We start from the raw sequence: 23,893 nt of genomic DNA on the forward strand, positions 1-23,893 counted from the left end.
TAGGTGTGTCCAAACTTTTGACTGGTACTGTATGTATGTATGTATGTATATATATATTATTATTATTATTACACCTACCACCGTGTGCACATTTCTCCACTTAAAATGTGAAGAAATAATAGTTTAGCAATTTTTTTTTAAAACAGGACAAATCTGAGGGGGCACATGTCAATGTACCCCCTAAGGGTATGACACTGCTACGACATACATTTGATGTGGATTTGTCCATAGCATTTTCACTTATCCAGTTCTCCTGTCATCTGCAAGCACTTAATTCAGTGGGAGAGTCAGGCATTCTGAGACTATCTTCGGGGAGAGACTACAGTACAAGGCCTGCCTAATTCTGTTCCAATTTATTTAGTTGGTGGTAAAATTCTCATATTGTAAGAACTATGGATGATGAAGAGAAGACACGCAATTAGGCAAACAGGTGAGTCAAAATGATTCCACAAACATTTTGTATTTCTATAGCACACACTTTGCACAGAAACCTTTCAATAAGTAATTTCATGTGTTAAATTGTGGGTTCAATTGGGTTAAAGTAACTGTTCAGTGAAAATCTCACTTTTTAAAGTTCATATTCTGTTACCTCATACCCTAATAATGTTTTGACTAAATGGCCAAAGCATACATTTGAGAAAAAACACTAAAACAGTTTAAAAAATGCTTGCTATTTCCTCATAGAGTATGTCATCCTTCTGAGGATGAGCTGGCCAATCAGCCGTCTACTCAGCATGACTATTTTTTATGACCATATACACCCACACCATTCTGTTGTTGGGGTATGCCGACACCATTCCAACACAGAAAAATAGCTTTTTATCATATTTAGGGTGGCTTGGGTTAAACGCCCCCTGGGTTAAACGCAACTCCTGCCTGTAATTCACACAGAAACCACTTTATGTCACCACGTTTTTTTTCAACACTTTCCCTGGCTGCCACTTCTCTTGCTCAACTAAAAATGTAATCTGTCTCATCTCAACTTTTTAAGTCACTCCAACAAAACAATTTTCAGGTAGATTGAGTATGTTCTTTTGAGTAAATTTGGGGCAAAATGCAAAATGCGCCAGGGCAATGCAATGCAAGTCAATGGTACCTATATTATACATTTCCAAATCATGTCCAAATAATCTACAAGTAACTTCATTGAGTTACACAATCAATTTTGAGATACTTTAGGATGGTTTGAACAGGAAGCATGAAAATGAAGAGGGACCTAGTGAGATGTGCTCAGTCATATTTGAAATACAAAATACATAAAAAAATGGTGCAATTTGATTTTGTTTCGTTATTTGATTTATTTAATTAAAATAAGTTACCCAGACTTTAGCTTTTAAGTCAATTACTCAAAAATGTCAAAATAAAATGTATATCGCTAATCTTAATTTTGCCCCATAGAGGGGGGTGTTTTGTCACAATAGCGGTTTCAGTTTTTATTGAACAACAAAAAACTATTCATTCTGCCCTCTTTTTTCTGCCTAAGGATAGCCAGTATGCACGTATCTAAATCTTACCAAATATAGCTTTTTTGTTCTCAGAAAAAATATGTTTTCCTTAAGGGTGGAGTTGCACCCTAATTACCATTTCTTTGGAAGGAAAACTATTTCACTCATATTGCAATTAATTATATTTCATCGAAAACTGGAAACGCTGGACAGTTACTGTACACACCATGTATTGCAAATGTTTTACCTGCATGGAGCTAATGTTCTATCCTCAAGATGCCATTATTTTCCTTCCTTTTTAGAAGGCCTCAAAGTGTAGCACATGATGCTACTACATGTAACCTGAGCTACCTACTGGCATAGGCATATTTTTTATTTCACCTTTATTTAACCAGGCAGGCTAGTTGAGAACAAGTTCTCATTTACAACTGCGACCTGGCCAAGATAAAGCAAAGCAGTGCTACACAAACAACAACACAGAGTTACACATGGAATAAACAAGCCTACAGTCAATAACACAATAGACAAAAAGAAAGTCTATATACAGTGTGTGCAGACAGACCTGGTGATTTTTAACATTGGCGAGGGTAATTTTTGCTTTTTCGGAACAAACTGCTTTTTATTACAGTATTGGAAGCCTTTCAAAGTCAAATTCAGATGGGGTCAACATTTCATCAGTTCGTCTGCTCAGTGGATAATCAGTGGATAATATCATGCGACGTATTAATTCTAACCCTCCCAGGCCTGCCAAACTAGTAGGTCTAGCTGAGAATTGTGGAGATAGACAAGTATCTATTTCAAACCAGCATCTCTATTCCCATCTCTTGCTCTGCAGTTGAACTGGAATGCTCCCTGAACTCTTACCTTTGTACACTTGAAATCCGAATATTGGCCCCATCACAGGTTGACATGCATATTTCGAGCTATGAATCATCTTTTTGTGAAGGAGAGTGAACGAACACAGACCGGTTGAAATGGAGTGCAAAAGGCCAGTTTCAGGCCAATGTCTATGGGTATTATAAAAGATCTATGACATCATGGTATTATAAAAGATCTATGACATCAAATCATTTCTGTGGGACTGTTTCACAGCTTGGCTCATCGTGTAGGACCTGTGGTAAGCGCGAAGAAAGACTCAAGGTTTTTCAGTTCAAAACAGAAATTCCCATTGGATTGTTATACCTTTAAATGACATCGACTGAGTCAGTTCCCGCTGGGCATAGACGACAGTTCAAACGTCGAGTTTTGATTTATAGTTGGCTGAGTTGTCAACTAACGGTGAATTCAACAAAACATTTCACCATGCTATAGGATTTAGGTTAAAAGTTGAGTGAAATATATACGTAATTCCCTTACTTTGATGACGTTTTGCAAATCCAATCAGTGTTCCATTTTGATTCAACTTAATCACATAGATTTATTTTGTTGAAATTACGTGAAAACAATGTTCACTCAACCAGTTTTTGCCCAGTGGGTTATTACAAGACTGCATGGTTTTAGTCCAATTACTGTGGAATAAAGACAATTAGCACTTGTTGTAAAGAAATACTGTGTAACGTGGGTCGTACAAAGTGGACCAAGGCGCGGCATGCTCATACTTTACTTTAATTATGACGACACTTAGAACAAAAACAACCGACAACAGTTCCGTCAGGTGAACATACACTAAACAGGAAACAACTACCCACAAACAGGAAAAAACACCACTACTAAATATGACCTCCAATTAGAGGCAACGAGGAACAGCTGCCTCCAATTGAAGGTCAACCCAATAAACCCCAACCTAGATATAGACAAACTAGAAATCCAACATAGAAATAGGAAACATAGAACAAACACAAAAACACCCCGTCACGCCCTGACCACTCTACCATAGAAAATAACAACTTATATTTGTCAGGACGTGACAGTAGTACCCCCCCCAAAGGTGCAGACTCCGAAAGCACACAATATAACAAAAAATTGTTAATTTTTTAAAAAAATAAATAAAAAACCAAACATAAAGGGAGGGAAGGCAGAGTGGAAAAATGTCTATGGCGGCGGCTCTGGTTCCGGGCGTAGTACCCCCACCGCCCGCTGATCCCCCCGCTTCTGTTTGTCTGGAGGAACCAGACCATGGATCATCTTCGGAGGCTTCGGACCTGCCACCGAAGACTCTGGGCTAAAAGCCGCCGCCGAAGGCTTTGGGTTGCAGACCACCGCCGAAGGCTCTGGGTTGCAGACCACCGCCGAAGGCTCTGGGTTGCAGACCACCGCTGAAGGCCTAGTGCTCACAGCAGGCACCGGCTGTACCGGGTTATGGATGGGTTATGGATGTGCACTGGAAGGAGAGTGCGTGGAGCAGGAATCGGTCTCACCGGACTGGGAAGATGCACTAATGGCCGAGTGCTCACAGCAGGCACCGGCTGGACCGGGTTATGGATGTGCACTGGAGGGAGAGTGCGTGGAGCAGGAATTGGTCTCACCGGACTGGGAAGACGCACTAATGGCCGAGTGCTCACAGCAGGCACTGGCTGTACCGGGTTATGGATGTGCACTGGAGTGTGAGTGCGGGGAGCTGGAACAGGACGTACTGTGCTGGGCAGGCGCACTGGAGGCCTGGTGCGTGGGGCTGGCTTTGGAGGCGCCAGACCAGTAACACGCACCTCAGGGCGAGTGCGGGGAGCAGGAACAGGACGTACTGGACTGGGCAGGCGCACTATAGGCCTGATGTGTGGGGCTGGCTTTGGAGGCGCCAGACTAGTAACACGCACCTCAGGGCTAGTGTGGGGAACAGGAACAGGACGTACTGGACTGGGCAGGCGCACTATAGGCCTGATGTGTGGGGCTGGCTTTGGAGGCGCCAGACTAGTAACATGCACCTCAGGGCTAGTGTGGGGAACAGGAACAGGACGTACTGGACTGGGCAGGCGCACTAGAGGCCTGATGAGTGGGGCTGGCTTTGGAGGTGCCAGACTAGTAACACACACCTCAGGGCTAGTGTGAGGAACAGGAACAGGACGTACTAATGGCCGAGTGCTCACAGCAGGCACTGGCTGTACTGGGTTATGAAAGGAGAGTGCGAGGAGCAGGCACAGGACTTACTGGACTATGGAGGCATACCGGAGAGAGAGTGCGAGAAGCAGGCACATGCTCACCACAATAAGCACGGGGAGTTGGCTCAGGGCTCACCCCTGGCCCAGCCAAACTACCCGTGTGCACGGGTAGTTGGAAGAACGGGCTGCCTCTCGTTCTTCCCGGTAGGCTCCGATATCTCTCAATGACTTGCCCCCAAGTCCAGTTTCTCCTCTCCATCCATTCCATGTATGACCAGGTGTCCATCTCTGCCTGGGCACGCCGCTTGATCCAGTCATGGTGGGTAGTTCTGTAACGTGGGTCGTACAAAGGGGACCAAGGCGCGGCATGTGAAGTGCTCATACTTTACTTTAATTATGAAAACACTTAGAACAAAAACGACCGACAACAGTTCCGTCACGTAAACATACACTAAACAGGAAACAACTACCCACAAACAACAGGAACAAAAACACCCCTACTAAATATGACCTCCAATTAGAGGCAACGAGGAACAGCTGCCTCCAATTGAAGGTCAACACAATAAACCCCAACCTAGATATAGACAAACTAGAAATCCAACATAGAAATAGAGAACATAGAACAGACATAAAAACACCCCCTGTCATGCCCTGACCACTCTACCATAGAAAATAACAACTTATATTGGTCAGGACACTGGAGTGATGTATGATTGCTAATACAATTGTTCATAGACCAATTCTGTATACTGCGTCCATGTGTAAGTACATTGAAATTAAGTTGTTTTCAAGTTGTTGACACAATGACCAAAAAAATACGTATTTTCAACTTTCACCTTCAACCAAAACTGAACGTAGACGGACATCTTTGTATAGTCGTCTTTTCAGCGACATGAAATATACATATTTTCAACGACCTGAGAAATATGTATTTTCAATGACCTGAAAAAGTTGTCTTTTCAACTTTCAACCAAAACCGAACTTAGATTTGATGGCGGGCACAGTCATTTTTTCCACAACATTTTGTTAGGTGGGTAGGAGGAAATTATGTCATACTGAGTGCTATAGACGAGTTCAAATAAAATGTGCATACTGTACTAAGATCAATACTTAATTGAGGATGGAAATGTGTTAATGTTAAACTCTGTAGTGAAATAATATACAGTTCACTGAGTGTACAAAACATTAGGAACACCTTCCTAATATTGAGGCGCACCTGATTTTGCCCTCAGAACAGCCTCAATTTGTCGGGGCATGGACTCTACTAGCTCGAAAGCGTTCCACAGGGATGCTGGCCCATGTTGACTCCAATGCTTCCCACAGTTGTGTCAAGTTTGCTGGATGTCCTTTGGGTGGTGGACTATTTTTCATACCCACAGGAAACTGTTGAGCATGAAAACTCAGCAGTCAGTGTTGCAGTTCTTGACTCAAACCGATGCACTTGGCACCTACTACCATACAGTGTTCAAAGGCACTTAAATATTTTGTCTTGCCCATTCACTCTCTGAATAGCACACATACACAATCCATATCTCAATTATCTTAAGGCTTAAAAATCCTTCTTTAACCTGTTTCCTCCCCTTCATCTACACTGATTGAAGTGGATATAACAAGTGACATCATTAAGGGATCATAGCTTTCCCCTGGATTCACCTGGTCAGCCTATGTCATAGAAAGAGCAGGTGTTTTGTAATGTTTTGTACACTCAGTGTATATTCACTTTAATACGATTTATCTTGTACAAAAATACAACATTTCAGGTATTTCAGGAATTTTATGGCAATGTATTCAGTGGTCTTATAAATATGACAATAGTGAGTGTATTAGCATAGATAGCTCCCCTGCTATTGTTGTTATTGTTTATGGCAAGGTAACATTCTGTCATAGATGGAAAATGAAGTCATGGGATTGAAGGGGTTTTGTGTGCTTCAACCCTCTGAAGCTTTATTAAGAGATGGCCTGAAAGACAGACCTAGTTTCAAAACAGTGACCTGGAAAATTGTGCTAAAGGTGATACAGTCCCAGGAACAGCCTGATGACTCACACTAATGGTGCTTTCAAGACAACTGGGAACTCTGAAAAAAACCTGAGATCAAATCATGACATCAGTGATCGTCAGGTTGAAAAGTCGGAGCTCCAGTTGGATTACTGTTCAAAAAAACTTTTTTTAATCAGAGGTCGTTTTTTCAGAGTTCTCAGTTGACGTGAACTCACTGAAGTCGGAAGTTGGAGATTTCCGAGTTCCGAGTACCCAGTTGTTTTGAACGCGGCACTAACTGCTGTTAGTGGGCGTGCCATAACAAGGAGTCTGGGTGGTTGCAGCCTGGTCTCACAGACAAGACGTTACATAATAAATGTAAATTCGGTACTTTCAAATTAGTATGATATGTCACGTTTGGTATGGTTACATAAGACAGTAGGTTACTTAAGACAAAAACGAAAGGAGGGTGGTTGGTCGGACAACTTGAGCATTTTAGCTAATTAGCAACTTTGCAACTACTTAGCATGTAAGCTAACCCTTCTCCTTCCCCTAACCCTAACCCTAACTGTAACCCTTTTCAGTTAACCCTAACCCTAACCTTAACCATTTAACCATGTAACCTAACTCCTAACATTAACCTTAACCTTAACCATAACCCAGGGTTTCCCAAACAGTCCTCGGGACCCCAAGGGGTGCACATTTTTGTTGTTGCCCTAGCACTACACAGCTGATTAAAATAATCAACTAATCATCAAGCTTTGATCATTTGAATCAGCTGTGTAGTGTTAGGGTAAAAAAGAAAACATGCACCCCTTGGGGTCCTAACCCCTAACTCCTAGCCTAGCTAACGCTAGCCAGCTAGCTAACATTAGCATTAGCCAAATAGTCACCTAGCTATTGTTAGCCACAACAAATTGGAATTCGTAACATATCATGCATTTTGCAAATTCGTATCATATTTGGTTTTGAAAATTCGTAACATGCAGTATCATAAGAATTGTAATTCGTAACATATCATACGCAATGAAGGGACTGCGAATTTACATACAGAATAATACTACATGCTCTGAGACCAGGTTGGCAGGTTGGCAGGTAGCCAGGCAAAGGAACAGAGCCCATTTCCAAGAAACAGAGCTTAGATGGCTTTGAAGATTTGAAGATTTCATCACATTTCCAACATTCTCATGAAAACACCAAAGTCTTTGTAGACCAATTTAGAGTTTCTTATCTACTGTTGTCATCGTTCTCCCAGTCTTCAAATTAAGTACAACATACAGACATTTATTGCTTTGTGTTTGATGATTCTATAGATTTGTTAGGTTTATTTCCAAATAGCGGAGTAAAGGAATACATTTGGTTTGAAGATATTTTGGTATACAAAACATTTTGTATTTTTAGTTATTGTTATGTTGTGGCACCGTTTGAAAATGGAAAACAGTTTTATTAAGAAATTCCATTTGAGTTTCTGAGATGGTCATATTTTACATTGAGGAAACGTACATTAAATGTTGTCATTGTGATGTAGGCATATTGATCTTGACGGGTGGACAAACACCAAATAACCCAATTTTTAAAAATAAACAGTCAGATATAAGTTTTGTCCACAGAGTCGCAATCTCAGGCCTTAGGTGGCCACTGCTAGTGTTCTAATGTGTTTTTCACTCCCATCCAGGGCCAGTGGGAAAATGCTTTACCTGCATGAAGAACATTCAGAGGAGGACTTCAAGGAACCCATACTCAAGCCTGACCTCACCTGTACTGTCAAAAGTCTCTTCTCTGGAAGACTGCAACTCCCTCTTCTGTCCCGCTGACACTTCACCCAGGACGTCAGAAAGAGTGCAGAACAAGTACAGCCTGTCTCCAAGTCCTCCTCACTCAGCCTGCAGTTCACTAGGAGCCTGGAAACCATCACCGGCTGCATTTTCAGGCCACTCCAGTAAGTGTAATGTTTTTTTTTGCCCAATTCCAAACCAATTTATACCTCTTTCCTCATAGGTCTTTGTTAGTCTGGTTGTTTGTTTGGAATGCTGGGGCTTTCCAACCCTCTTCTCCCTGTGGTGTGGTGCAGAGTGAGTGGGAAAGGTAGCAGATGAACGGGGGCTATATTTAGACTTTTAGATCCTCTCAGTTGGAGTAGTGCTTTCTGTATCTTTCGTGCTATGCTAGCCTCAACCTAAAAATAAATTACAATATTTTGATACTTTGAAATAGTAAAATGGTCCTAATACAAGTCCTTGCTGACTCCCGATAGCATATTATTGGATGCAATATGCACATGAAAGAGCCCTACTGAATAATTAAGGACATTGCTTGGCTCTGTTGAAGGTCTGGTATGAACAAGCTATAGAAATATCAACTTCATTCTTGACATGTCTTCCTCATTAAATGGAACGCCATTTGCCCAATAATGATCTATGACAGCTCTGCAACTGCAACTACAGAAATTACATGTAAATTACAGGGCCAGCTCCAGGCATAAGCAACATACGTGGTCACTTAGGGCCCCGGGCCACTAGGGGGGCCCCAAAACCCCTAAATAAAAATTATAATAATATATACTGAGTATACAAAACATTAAAAACACTCAGCATTGACAACAGTGCCTCACAGTGGCCATATTGTCTGGCGAGACGTCCATGTGCTTGCATGTTAAGTTGCGAGTGCAATTTTGATGCAGTGCCAGGGGAATTGAAGTGACTGGGTTGGTAGCTATGATACACTCTCAAACTAGTATGTAGTTCAATGGAATATAAACAAAACTTTATCAATCCTGTTAACGTCAAACCTTTAGAACTGGGCGTTAAGAGTGTAGTACCTGCGGAGGAACCTCCTGCACCTCAGACTCCTGGAGTGGACCAGTCACCACCGGCCTGAGGAGAGACACATGGAACTAGGGGTTATTTCGGTAATCGGGGGGAAGCTGTAACCTGTAGCAAACCTTGTTCAGTCTCCTCAGGACTTTGAATGGCCCCACAAACCGCGGGCCCAGCTTTCGGCAGGGCAGGCGGAGGGGCAGGTTTCGGGTCGAGAGCCAGACCCGGTTGTACCGGGGCCTCACTGCGGTGGCGATCTGCGCTGGTTTTCTGGCGCCTCACGGCCCGCTGAAGGTGCACATGAACGGCGTCCCATGTCTCCTCAGTGTGCCTAAACCAGTCGTCCACCGCAGGAGCCTCGATCTGGCTCTGATGCCAAGGCGCCAGAACTGGCTGGTACCCCAGTACGCACTGGTAGGGGGAGAGGTTAGTGGAGGAGTGGCGGAGCGAGTTCTGGGCCATCTCTGCCCAGGGTACGAACGCCGCCCACTCCCCCGGCCGGTCCTGGCAATAAGAACACAGAAACCTACCCACATCCTGGTTCACTCTCTCCACCTGCCCGTTACTCTCGGGGTGAAAACCCGAGGTAAGGCTGACCGAGACCCCAGATGTTCCATGAATGCCCTCCAGACCCTTGACGTGAACTGGAGGAAACATAAACCCTCACGTTCTTAGCCAAAGTGGACCACCAGTACTTTTCACTAAGACAGCGCACTGTCCGACCGATGCCCGGATGACCAGAGGAGGGGGACGCGTAGGCCCAATAGATCAAACGGTCGCGGACAGCAGACGGAACGTACAGACGCCCAGCTGGACATTGGAGGGGAGTGGGCTCCCACACTACCGGTGCCACCAGGCAAGAGGCCGGAAGTATCGGGGTGTGATCCATGGGCCGCTCCTCTGTGTCATACATCCGGGACAGTGCGTCTGCCTTCGCTTTCTGGGAACCTGGTCTGTAGGATAGGGTGAAAACAAAACGGGTAAAAAACATGGCCCACCTTGGCTGGCGAGGGTTCAGTATCCTCGCCGCCCGGATGTACTCCAGATTGCGGTGGTCAGTCCAGATGAGAAAAGGGTGTTTAGCCCCCTCAAGCCAATGTCTCCACGCCTTCAAGGCCTTGACGACAGCCATCAGCTCCCAGTCCCCCACGTCATAGTTTCGCTCCGCCAGGCTGAGCTTCTTCGAAAAGAAGGCACAGGGGCCACCTCCACTATGAACGCCAAAGAGGGATCCAGATGAGCCAGCACGGGAGCCGAGGTAAACAGAGCCCTCAGCTGACCAAAAGCCCTGTCCGCCTCAGCCGACCACTGCAAATGCACCGGTCCCCTCTTCAGCAGTGAGGTAATGGGAGCCGCTACCTTACCAAAGCCCCAGATAAACCTCCGGTAGTAGTTGGCAAACCCTAGAAACTGATGCACTTCCTTTACCGTGGTGGGAGTTGGCCAATTCCGCAAGGCTGAAATGCGGTCACTCTCCATCTCCACCCCTGAAGTGGAAATGCGGTACCCTAGGAAGGAGACGGACTGTTGGAAGAACAGACATTTCTCAGCCTTGACGTACAGGTCATGCTCCAACAGTCGACCAAGCACCCTGCGCACCAGGGACACATGCTCGGCGCATGCGTATATCAGGATGTCAACAATATACACCACTACACCCTGCCTGTGCAGGTCCCTGAAAATCTCGTCTACAGGGCCTGGAAGACTGATGGAGCATTCATCAACCCGTACGGCTTGACGAGGTACTCATAGTGCCCTGAGGTGGTACTGAAAGCCGTCTTCCACTCGTCTTCCTCCCTGATACGCACCAGGTTGTAAGCGCTCCTGAGATCCAATTTGGTGAAGAAGCGCACTCCGTACATTGATTCAATCGCACTGGCTATGAGAGGTAGCGGGTAACTGTACCTAACAGTGATCTGGTTGATACCTTGATAGTCAATACACGGGCGCAGACCTCCATCCTTCTTCTTCACAAAAAAGAAACTCGAGGATGCAGGTGAAGTGGAGGACCGAATGTACCCCTGCCCCAGGGATTCGGTGACATATGTTTCCATAGCCGCCGTCTCCTCCTGTAACAGGGGATACACGTGACTCCTGGGAAGTGCTGCATCTACCAGGAGATTTATCGCACAATCCCCCCGTCGATGGGGTGGTAATTGAGTCGCCCTCTTCTTACAGAAGGCGAGAGCCAAATTGGCATATTCAGAGGGGATGCGCACGGTGGAGACCTGGTCTGAACTTTCCACCGTAGTCGCACCAATGGAAACCCCTAAACACCTCCCCAAGCACATTCGTGACCACCTCGTGAGAGCCCTCTGTTGACACGAAATAGTGGGGTCATGACAGGCCAACCAGGGTAGGCCCAGCACCATGGGAAACGCAGGAGAATCAATAAGGAAGAGACTGATTCTCTCCTTGTGACCCTCCTGTGTCACCATGCCCAGTGGAGCGGTGTTCTCCCTAATTAGCCCTGACCCTGATGGTTGACTATCTAGAGCATGAACTGGGAAGGGCATATCCACTGGAACAATAGGGATCCCTAAACTATGGGCAAATGATCTGTCAATAAGGTTCCCAGCTGCGCCTGAATCTACGAGCGCCTTATGCTGGGAATGCAGGGAAAACTCAGGAAAATTAATATACAAAAACATGTGTGCAACAGAGGGCTCTGGGTAAGCCTGGTCCCGACTCACCTGGGGTGACACGAGAGTGCCCTGCCTGCTGCCTCGACTCCCAGAGGAACCTCCCCAGCACCAGCCACAGATGGTGCATGGACCGGCCCCTCCTCCGGTCGCCCTAAGTGTAGCACCTCCCAGCTCCATGGGCGTAGGAGCGGTGGTGCTGGGGGATGGAGTCGACGTCCGCGGGTAGCCAGCAGGTTATCCAACCAGATGGACAGGTCCACCAGCTGGTCAAAGGTGAGAGGGGTGTCCCTGCAGGCCAACTCTCGACGGATGTCCTCGCGCAAACTACAACGGTAGTGATCGATCAGGGCCCTGTCGTTCCATCCCGCGCTGGAGCCCAGGGTCCGAAAGTCCAAAGCGAACTCCTGTGCGCTCCTCGTCCCCTGCCTAAGGTGGACGAGACGTTCACATGAAAACTGCCTGGAAGCGGCGGGTGTAATCCTCAAATTGGTCCAACACCGCTTCTCTTTCCCCCCATACGGCGTTTGCCCACTCCTGGGCTTTCCCTGAGAGACAGGAGACGAGGGCGGACACGCTCTCACATACCGAAGGAGCCGGGTGGATGGTTGCCAGGTAGAGCTCCAGCTGGAGTAGGAACCCCTGACATCCCGCAGCCGTCCCATCATACTCCCTCGGAAGAGCGAGCCGAATCCCACTGGGCCCGGGTGAAGGAGGGGTGAGTAGTGGTGCCCTTGGTGGTGCTGGTGGAGGTGCTGGAGGAACTCCTCTTCTCTCCCAGCGATCCATAGTCTGCAGGACGCGATCCATGGTGGTGCCGAGATGTTGTAGCATGGCCGCATGCTGCTGGACGCGCTCCTCGACCCCTAATACGGGGGTGTCTGCTCCTGCTGACTTCATATGGTTGTGGTGAGTGATTCTGTCAGAAGGTGGGTGTAGCTGGTGCATGAAGTCAGGCGCAGGAGAGCAGAATGAGTGAGCAACTTACTTTACTCAAAATAAAGGCACAAGGTAACAATACACTTGACCAACAATAAACGGTAATCAATTACGCACGGGTGAAAACAGCACCCGTCGAAAACCAGCCATAATGTACCGAATGAACATTGAAGCAATCACGCACAAAAACATGGGGGAAACAAAGGGTTAAATACATGAACATGTAATTGGGGAATGAAACCAGGTGTGTAGAAAACAAAGACAAAACAAATGGAAAATTAAAGGTGGATCGTCGATGGCTAGAAGACCGGTGACGTCGACCGCCGAACGCCGCCCGAACAAGGAGAGGGAGCCATCATGCATGCCCTGCTAATATCCCTGTATATGGTCAGGTCATTTTGGTCTGGTTAACACTGAAAAACAGCTGTGTTTAAAGGGATAGTTTGCCCAAATATAACATTTTCATTATATTTTCTTGGAAGTAGTCCAGGGGCCAGGGGTGACTGCAACCCAAAATGATGCTTTCACTGGCTAATATTAGCGTTGATTATCCTCCTCAAAAATTGGGTTAATTTGTGCCCACTTTAGCATTGTCTGAATTGCAAGCCAAAATCTACTTCGGCTAAAAAAGCAAGTCCTTTTGACGCAACAAAAGCATTTCAATTGAGCTGTATTCAATATTTTCTTAAAACGAACCTTGGTGATCTGTTGAAGGCTAATTTGAAATGTTACTCTTATTTAAGAAATAACTTTAGAACAGCAGGTTTGTTCAGACATTTAATCATTTACCCTGAGATGGTTGTTTGTGGCTGTTAGAAAGTGGTGTGTCAGTCTCTCCTAAAGGGGTCGAGTAGCTCTTTTCACCACCGTCCCATTGTTAAGGATCGGTGTTCTTTAATAAGGACACTCGTTGAGAGTTACGAGAGAACCAAAAGAGCCTGTTTTTAAAAGGCAACACTGTCTTAGCCTCTACCCGGCTGGCTGTCATAGGTTCCTCCTGCATCAGATGTCCTGACTCCTAGGTTATTCTGGGGAGCGCGGTGCTCAGCTGCAAGTCGTAAGATGCAGGAAAACCTTTTCTCTTTTCCTCCTGATAAACAAAGCCCCTCAGGGAAGCGAGTACCCTAGTCACAGATAGAGAGAGCCATCGTGACAGGGCCCATGCTCTTTAGAATTTTATCTTCCCTGACTTTTTTATAGTCGCGGGCCCTTCATGTGACTTTTCCTGGTAGACTTGTGAGCATGTGAAAGGCAAAATGGATTTTTGGACGTCGCAATAGCGCTGGGACTTAGACCAGAGTAATGTTAAGTTGAGCAGGGTTAATGTTTATTCTCAGAGAAATTGAGAGAGGAAGTTATTATAGAGCATAGTTTGAAGAGGACCAGTGCTATGCTCTGGCAAGGGGAGGGGGAGGGGGTGATCTGTCATGCCTCTCGTTCACTGTAAATCAGACGTCCATATTTAGTCGGGAGGGAGGGAGGGAGGGAGTGAGGGAAGGCCTAGCAGTTATGTAAACAAAAGCATGGGCAGGCAGGGGAGGGATTGCACTGCACTAATGTTTGAGTCCATTAACCACGACTATGATCTTTGGAGAGAGACAGGGCTGTTTTCAAATAAAGGACAGGGTCAGATAGAGCACTGTCTAGCTTTTTCAGGTGCTCTTATCAGAGCACTTTCTAGAGTCAGTTTTAGTTGTATCCCTGACTAATGGAGAGATAAATCCAGGTTTACTGGCCTCTGCGCTGACCAGTCAGTTTTGTGAGAGGAGGATTGGAACAGCCAAGCTTCAAGGTTGATCAGATTCACCAGGACAGCATAGCCAAGCCAGGACATTTAAATTTTTTGCATTTTAGTCATTTAGCAGACATTCTTATCCAGAACGACTTACAGGAGCAATTTGTGTTAAGTTCCTTGCTCAAGGGCACACTGACAGATTTTTCACTGAGTCGGCTCAGGGATTTGAACCAGTGACCTTTCGGTTACTGGCCCAACGCTTAATCTCTAGGCTACCTGCCACTCCCAGGACAAAGGGACAGAGGGAACCAGGATCAAACAACTGAGTGAAAACGACTGAGGCCATGAGTGAAGCGTGCTCTGAGAGCTCTGAGGAGGAGCGGTCCGAAGAACAGTCTGAAGGGGTGCCGGTCAGCAGGCTTCCGGTCATCCAACTCAAGCCCAGATCACCAGGCACATCCCCCAAGATGTCCCCCCATGACTCCCCGCGTGGGTCACCCCGAAACTCCCCGCTGCTCTTCAGGAAGCTGCTGATAAACCGGAGCATTAGTCTACAGAGGCGCTTCACTCTGGCCCACACTCCCAGGTAGAGACCTCCTTGTGTTCCATGCCTGTTTTATCTGAGCTTGGGGTCCCCCAGGGTTGTGTGACTACCCCGTTGTGTTTAGAGAGCAAACCTTCAAAGGTGGTAGAAGAAAACTCTTCGAGACCCTTTCTAAAGGTGATCTGAAGTTTAAATCAGCAGTGATGGTTTTTTATACTGCAGCTAACAATTACTTTTGAAAGTACTGGCTTGTGCTGTGCTTGAATAGATGCCTTTGTTGTGGATGAGCAGAATTTCTTCTGGCCTGAGGTGGTCTAAATTAGATGGAGCCTTGTTTCATTGTTGTGTTTTGCACATAGTAACTGTTAATTTGAAAACAAATATTATGGATTCTTTAAAGTTAGGAGCATTTATGAAATGGTTTTACAAGGTCCTCGTCATACACTAGAGTTGTTGTAATAACAGATTTACACTCAATATTATGGAATATAAAAGCTTTGTTCTCTGGATTTTGAATGTTTAATTTTTATAATCTCATCCCCTCTTTAATCTGCAAACGTGTCTTTGTTTTTCTTGTGGACTAACAAAACAAATTAGATTAGGTGTTCAGGATATTCTTCAAGTAGGACTCCTGAGTGGCGCATCAGTCTAAGGCACTGCATCTCAGTGCTAGAGACGTCACTACAAACCCTGGTTTGATTCCAGGCTGTGTCACAACCGGCCGTGATTGGTAGCCCAAAAGGGCGGCGCACAATTGGCCCAGCGTCGTCCGGGTTAGGGTTCGGTCGGGTTCCGCCATCATTGTAAATAAGAATTTGTTCTTAACTGACTTGCCTAGTTAAATAAAGGTTAAAAAAAAAATCCCATGTGAATTTAGTCCGTTTTTGGTTGGTCTGCCAAATGCTTATTCATTGGGTGCTCTGTTGAGGTGAAATAAATAGAGGCCAATTATGTAAATCTGCATTAAGTCTACAACATACTAGATACATTTACTGAAGATTTGTTACAATTGTGTGACCAGAGTTTTATTTGTAGCTCAATATACAGTCCTTGAACATGGGCTTACTGATGACAAACTTGCAATATTTCATTTTTATTAGTATTTGGCAGTTATTAAGGCAGTTATATACAACTTCAAATATTATATGACATTACATTTCATAACACTTTACCAAACACATTGTGTTCCCTCAGGCCAGTACTCTAATACCACATATCTACAATACAACATCCATGTGTACATGTGTGTAGAGTGCTTATGTGTGTCTGTACCTGTGTGTGTCTCTTCACAGTCCCCACCGTTCCATAAGGTGTCTTTTTATCCGTTTTTTAAATCTGATTCTACTGTTTGCATCAGTTACTTGATGTGGAATAGAGTTCCATGTAGTCATGACTCTATGTAGTACTGTGCACCTCCCATAGTCTGTTCTGGACTTGGGGACTGTGAAGAAACCTCTGGTGGCATGTCTTGTGGGGTATGCGTGGGTGTCTGAGCTGTGTGCTAGTAGTTTAAACAGACACCTCGGTGCATTCAGCCTGTCAACACTTCTTACAAAATGTGATAGTGATGAAGTCAATCTCTCCTCCAATAACCTGGTTAGGCCTAAGTTTAAGACTCTCTTTGAAGTTGAGTCGTACAGTATACTCAAGTTCTTCTGCATTGTCAAGTACAAATGTGTTTCTTGACTAGGTGGCTTTTTGTCATCCGCGGTGGTTCGTCACCTTTTCTACTCAGATACTAGAAAGCAACGTGATGCGTGACGTCCCCTGAAAAAACAGAGCCATGCTCATTCTAGTAGTACTTAATGAGGACAGCTGCCTTATAGGGACACTTTTCAAGCCCTTGTCTGACTAAGCCTATTGATAGGATTTGTTTAATGACCCTGTTACGCCATTCCCACTAGTCGTAACCCATGATATTGATGCAAATCAAATATTTACTGTGTTTGTGTTGAAGAGACGAAGCAGCCGGGCCGATTAAAGAGCACTTGACCTTAATTGCGTTGGAGCAAAATAAATATTTTGTCGGGTAGGACAGTTTTTTTCAAACAGCAAAACACTCACTGGGTTTATTCTCTCATATGTTTGTGACCGTGTCTGCCTAAGAGGGATTGGTGTTTCCAGTTTATACACCATGTGTTGCTTGTGCAAAGTGCAGTTTAGGGGAATGGAGAAAATTGCACTCATCAACATCACACACACCCTCACAAGAAGTAAGAAGTAAGCACACAGGACTGTTAAAGAGGTGTCTCTCAATTGTTGTAAGCAAGGTAACGTTTCAGCAACCATGAAAAACGTAAAAACCCTGAGACTGTTGACATGACACAAAACCTTGTCACCTATGTGGAGGTTAGCCTCTAATTCGCATATAAATAAAAATAAAAAAAATGTACGGACTCATACATCTTTATTACATTTTATTGGTGGGATCATTTTGCTCGGGCATTTAAACATTACTCCTAATGGTCCTGCCTGGGAGTGTGTGATTTAAACCAAGAAAGGCACTCCATCTTTATGGTTTATCTCAGATCTGTCCATCTCATGGAAATTTGGTCTGTTTAAAACTATAATTAGAAAGAGGGGCCATCCTGTATGGACGGAGCCTTGTAAAGGGCCTGAGCCCCTGAGAATGTACAGTGCCCCTAACAACGAGAACGAAACAAACTGTTGGAGATGAGTTATTGCAGGATGGCTGGGAAAGGGGATGAATTAAACAAACTAGCAGTCTGTTGGAAAAACGTACAGACAGGCGGCTTAAGTTTATCAGGGCAGGAGACGATAAATGTTTTAGTTTGAGGGAAATGTTGGAGACCATGTTGGAGGAAACCACAGTAGTTCCTTCCGGTGTAATGTGATGTTTTGTTGTCAAGCATTGTGTTTTATGTTGATTGCCTTAAAAAAACGGCTGGACTAACAGGCAGTTCCCTAATAAAAGTGAGTCACAGTAAAAAATAAAAAAATAAATGTAACGTAATTTCTGAGCGATGAATGAAAATACTGCACCTCAAACTGGTTTTTAGTTGATTGTTAGAAAAATACCTTTGACTGGGTCAAAGTGAGGTGAGAAATCCTTTTTTCATAGCGTTGATGCTCGTTTCATTAGCAACACAATTCGACCATATGCTACTGTATGTTGTTCAGTCCTGTTGTTTGTCTGGTCTTGAGGATTGTTAAGTGCTGTCCGGTGTCAGCAGGCGTAAAGTATCAAGGCCTGACCCCAACGGCATTCACTTTCAAGTGCCTCCAGGTGGTTCAACTCTCCCGCAGTTGCTTTACCCTCTGTATGACACTCAACAGACATGACGTAGCGCAAAAACCCACATCCTTGTCCTTTTACACTGATTGTGCTCAGGTTAATCCTTTTGTTTTGGGGTATGGGTTTTTCGTTCTCTGTGTAGGTCACCAGACAGTTGTCTTGAACACAACAGTAGCCTGTTTATAGTAAAGCAAGGCTCTGGGTCTGGTTTTACAAGGCTCTGCATAGTGCTCCAGTTAGAAACAACATCAGGGCCAATGTTTGAATCATGTTATGGATCAAAATTGTCCCTCGCTTTTTCGAAATTGGACAAACAATGAAACAATGTAATACCTCTAATTTTCACTAGAGGCTGCTATATTATGTATTGTAGATACATATTTTTGCCTCTGGTCTTATGCTCAGACTGTTGGATTGATGTGTTTCCTTCCCGTATGTTTCCCACCCATGTCCTAGTCACTCTGGAGCCTCATGCAACATACCGTACTGCATGCCTACCCTTCTTTGCTGCTAACCAGCTGCAGGAGATATTTGTTTCATGTAAAAAAAAAGAAGATCTTACTGCTGCAGAGGAAGCATGACCATAAACAATATGAGTCTGTTTTCATATGAATAACTTGAGGACTCACAAACAAGGGCACATGCAAGGACATATGAAAAGGGGAAAGATTATTATGCATATACACTGAGTATGCTAAACATTAGAAAGACCTTCCTAAAATTGAGTTGCACCCCCCCACTTAATCTTTAGTCTTGCCCATTCACCCTCTGAATGGCACACATACACAATCCAGGTCTCAATTGTCTTGCGGCTTAAAAATCATTCTTTAACCTGTCTCCTCCACTTCATCTACACTGATTGAAGTGGATTTAACAGGTGACATACACTATATATACACAAAAGTACGTGGACACCCCTTCAAATTAGTGGATTTGGCAATTTCAGCCACACCCGTTGCTTACAGGTGTATAATATCGAGCACACAGCCATGCAATCTCCATAGACAAACATTGGCAGTAGAATGGCCTTACTGAAGAGCTCAGTGACTTTCAACGTGGCATCGTCATTGGATGCCACCTTTCCAGCAAGTCAGTTTGTCAAATTTCTGCCCTGCTCGTGCTGTAGGTGCTGTTATTGTGAAGTGGAAACGTCTAGGAGCAACAACAGCTCAGCCGTAAGTGGTAGGTCACACAAGCTCACAGAACAGGACGGCCGGGTGCTGTAGGGTGTAGCGTGTAAAAATCTTCTGTCCTCAGCTGCAACACTCACTAGCAAGTTCCAAACTACCTCTGGAAGAAACGTAAGCACAAGAACTGTTCGTCAGGAGCTTCATGAAATGGGTTTCCATGGCCGAGCAGCTGCACACAAGCCTAAGATGCCAAGCGTCTAGAGTGATGTAAAGCTCACTGCCATTGGACTCTGGAGCAGTGGAAACACGTTCTCTGGAGTGATGAATCAAGCTTCACCATCTGGCAGTCCAACGGACAAATCTGAGTTTGGCGGATGCCAGGAGAATGCTACCTGCCTGAATGCATAGTGCCAACTGTAAAGTTTGGTAGAGGAGGAATAATGGTCTGGCGCTGTTTTTCATGGTTTGGGCTAGGCCCCTTAGTTCCAGTGAAGGGAAATGTTCATGCTAATTGCTACCATGGTTATACACATATTTTTCATATTTCTTCTGTAAGAAACATTTCTATTTAACACTATCCATATAGGCCAATTCCCATGAGTGTAAAAGGTTAAACAAGCAGCATTCACCAGATTAGCCTGTTCTCAGACTGTGTATATGGAATAAACACATGCGCAGAAGCTTCTGGACTAGTGCACGTAAAAAAAGGTCAGGGAAAAGTCGGATCCGCAGCCGCTCCATAGTTTAAGCACTCAGACAGAACTCCATGTCCATGACACCTCCCCCTCCCATTATCTATTGGATTTTGAAAAAAACACAGTTTTATTGAGCTACCGGGGTGAGTTGCCGCTGCCTCATTTGGAAGCAGGTCAGTCCTATGACTGCGGCTTGTAGCGGAGCTATAGGGAACTAGACGAGGCATCCGTAGCGGACCGCAATGGAACCTTGCATCTGGGATTAGAAAATACCTCTCTCCTCCTGCCTCCCCCCTTCACTAGCATAGTCCCGGTAGGCTTCAGCAGTACAACCCGGCCCCTAGCACCATTCAGACTGTTCCAACTTCTCATCTTATGACCCTCTCTCTATATCTTTTCTTTCTTTCTTCTTTCTTCTCTCTCTCTCTCTCTCTCTTTTCTTTCTTCCTTCTCTCTATCTTTTCTTTCTTTTCTCTCTCTCTATCTTTTCTCTCTCTCTCTATCTTTTCTCTCTCTCTCTCTCTATCTTTTCTCTCTCTCTATCTTTTCTCTCTCTCTCTCTCTCTCTCTCTCTCTCTCTCTCTCTCTCTCTCTCTCTCTCTCTATCTTTTCTCTCTCTCTCTCTCTCTCTCTCTCTCTCTCTCTTTTCTCTCTCTCTCTCTCTCTCTCTCTCTCTCTCTCTTTTCTCTCTCTCTCTCTCTCTCTCTCTCTCTCTCTCTCTCTCTCTCTCTCTCTATCTTCTCTCTCTCTCTCTCTCTCTCTCTCTCTCTCTCTCTCTCTCTCCCTCCCTCCCCCCCTCTCTCCCTCCCTCCCTCCCCCCCCCCCTCCCTCCCTCCCTCCCTCCCTCCCTCTCGGCAGAGTTAGCGTTATTGTCTGTTGTTCCAAGGCAGTTTCAGAAGAGAAGAGAGTCTGATATAGACGGTTGAGGGGCCACACACTCCTGGGAGCATCTTTGGGATTATTTTCTCTCTGTCTCTCTTGATTTTTTTATAAAGTTCTTCAAGCTTTTATTTGAACAAAGAAAAAAGCAGCTCCTGGGCTCTAGATCAGCGCAGTATTTGTTTTAAGGCGACTTTTGGACCCTATTTGGAGGACTCTCGCACCCCTCCCCCTGTCAGTCCGCTGGCTATTGGGAAGATTGAGTTTGCTGTTAATCTATTTAGGAATGCGAGGAGTAAAAGTGAAAAGTTTATCTCGGCTTCTTGCTGGTGAGCAGAACGGAAAACAAGCAGGGAATTAGCTCCAGACCTGCGCCGCGCTGACAGCTGATATGAGCCCCAATTGAATTTGATTTGATTTGGCCCGTCGGTAAACTCATATGCTTTCTGAGATGGGCTCCTAACAGGCATCATTCTGCCTTTTTAGGTGTGTTTACACAGAGTTAGGTGAACTTTATCAGTAAAAAGAAAAGAAAAATAGGACATATCCCCACTGCAGGGACCAGATCCTGTAGCACTTTGGTGGCTCAAGTTGAGCTTTCTACTTTTCAATGAAGGCACTACTTTATCATAACATGTTCTTCTTCTCAGGAATTGCATGGACACAAACCAGCCCTAACATTTGCGTGAAAACCTGTTATTGACCGTGCAGAACTTGAATTAATCCCTCTTGTGTCTCTGCTAGATGCAGTAGATGTAACTTTGTTCTGCTTTTGTGGACCGATTGTTCTCACAAGGTGTACCGTGTTTAGTTTGTAACTGAACAGTACTAATAATACCCAGACAGGCCACATAAATGTTGCAGTCCATTCTGTTCATCCCCTGTCATCTGAAGGCTGTTGCGTCTCTGAATTCCACCGGTACCTTTGGCTCTTTGAAGTAGCCGGCGCAATGATGAACAAAGACTCTCGCTTCCCCAGGAAAGCTGTGCATAGCAACCCCTCCTCTCGAAGGCACTCATGCATTGGGTATGTACAGTCCTGTGGTGTAAGCTGTTTGTTGTGATGAGTTACTTGCTGACACAACTGTACTGTGTGTGTGTGTACTGTACAAATACTAGGGCTGGGAATTGCCAGGGACCTCACAATACGATATTATCACGATACTTAGGTGCCGATACGATATGTATTGTGATTCTCACGATTCTATTATGTATTGCGATTCGATACTGCGATTTGATGTTCCAAACATATTGCTCACTATGTCTGCTGCAGAGAGACGAGAGAGAGCACGAGAAAATGAGTTTTGATCAATCATGGAAATAAAAGTCCTGAAAACCTGTTGGCTCACTATTTAAAAAGAAGATGGAGGATAAGCTATAGGATGAAAAATACTGGCGCGGGACAGCCGAATAACGCTACCTAGCAACAAAACAACATTTTACAAATCGATACTCGGAGTCAAAATATCTATATAATACGGTAAAAAAATTATATCGCAATATGTAACTGTATCGATCCCCCCATCACTATCAAATACTGGACGGTATGTTCTCTATTATATGTTGTTTTTCATCTTCATTACGCATGACAAATTATTACATTTTTCTCCTTGTAACCAGTAAGACATAATTAATCATCATTAAATAAGGATAATGATCATGAATTAATCCTTAATAATGATTTTTTATGTGTTGCCTCTTTTTTACCTGTTGTTGGTGATACAAAAGGGTTTCTTATGTAGTGGATGGTAAACTTTCATAAGGTTATCATCGAGGAATATTATTGAGAAGTAGACTCCCCTCAAAATCATTGTGTCTTTTAACAACCAAAGTTTCACTGCTGTACAGAAGTGCTATCCCTAACAGTTCTACCATATTGTACTTGTCTGCATTTGGTTTCAGTTGTATCACTTTGTGCACATCTGCCTTTCAGGGAAGTTGTGATATGCCACGGGATTGTTATTTATAGTAACATACTCAGCATTTTAGTTGGTGCTAAAACACCCTCAAGTGGGTGACAAGAGAAGCCAATGTTGAAGCCAAAGATCTGTCATTTGGTGGTGTTACTATTCTTTGTTTAGTTTCAGCAGTTTTCTGTGGTGCGTTTTCAGTGTTTTTATGGAGTATTTTGGAGTGTTCAGCATTTTGTTATGTTCTAGGGCATTTTGTGATGGCACTGTAGTCTGGCTGTGGTGCGTTTTTGCTATGGTGTGTTTTGTAGTTTCACTATGGTGCGTTTTGTAGTTTGGCTGTGGTGTGTTTTGCTGTGGTGTGTTTTGAAGTTTGGCTGTGGTGCGTTTTGTTGTTCTGGGTGTCCCACCCTGAGGGCGCTGGGACCAGGGTATCGATGGCACAGCCAGTGTCCATTGATGTCTTTCCTTGGGGGGCGATGGGCCGCAGCCAAGCAGAGTCACGATGATCAGACACGCCACGATCCCATATGAGGATAGACCCCTTCACCACACGCACACGCACACGACACACACACACACACACACACACACACACACACACACACACACACACACACACACACACACACACACACACACACACACACACACACACACACACACACACACACACACACCATGAGGGTTAGCCATAGTGTCACACTAAAGTATTCAGAATTGTCAGGTATTGATAATATTTCTGGGGGGTTACGTATACAGTAGTTACCCATGTCAAATCCCCAAGTTTTCCAATAAAATATATTGATACTGGTTTATTAACTAAATAATAAAATAATAAAAAGCCAAAGTTCAAATGACATATAGCCTAATCCATTATTCCAAAATT

The 23,893-nt window shown here is 44.6% G+C and overlaps 1 protein-coding gene across 5 annotated transcripts in view; it reads left to right on the plus strand.

The window, feature by feature from the left end:
• Positions 1-14,426: 14,426 nt before the first annotated feature.
• Positions 14,427-23,893, plus strand: part of LOC106568947 (3',5'-cyclic-AMP phosphodiesterase 4C) — a 59,476-nt gene continuing 50,009 nt past the window's right edge. For 4 of the 5 annotated variants that reach the window (XM_014139814.3, XM_082960755.1, XM_014139816.3 and 1 more), the window contains exon 1: positions 14,427-15,176. In XM_014139814.3, coding sequence (XP_013995289.1) covers positions 14,935-15,176 — 242 coding nt within the window. In that variant the 5' untranslated portion in view covers positions 14,427-14,934. Of the gene's footprint in view, positions 15,177-21,116; positions 22,122-23,893 lie in introns of those variants that run through there. The other variant, XM_082960758.1, reaches the window with a different exon arrangement.

This window comes from Salmo salar, chromosome 14 (assembly GCF_965601325.2).
Source record: "Salmo salar chromosome 14, fSalSal1, whole genome shotgun sequence".
Taxonomy (NCBI): Eukaryota; Metazoa; Chordata; class Actinopteri; order Salmoniformes; family Salmonidae; genus Salmo; species Salmo salar.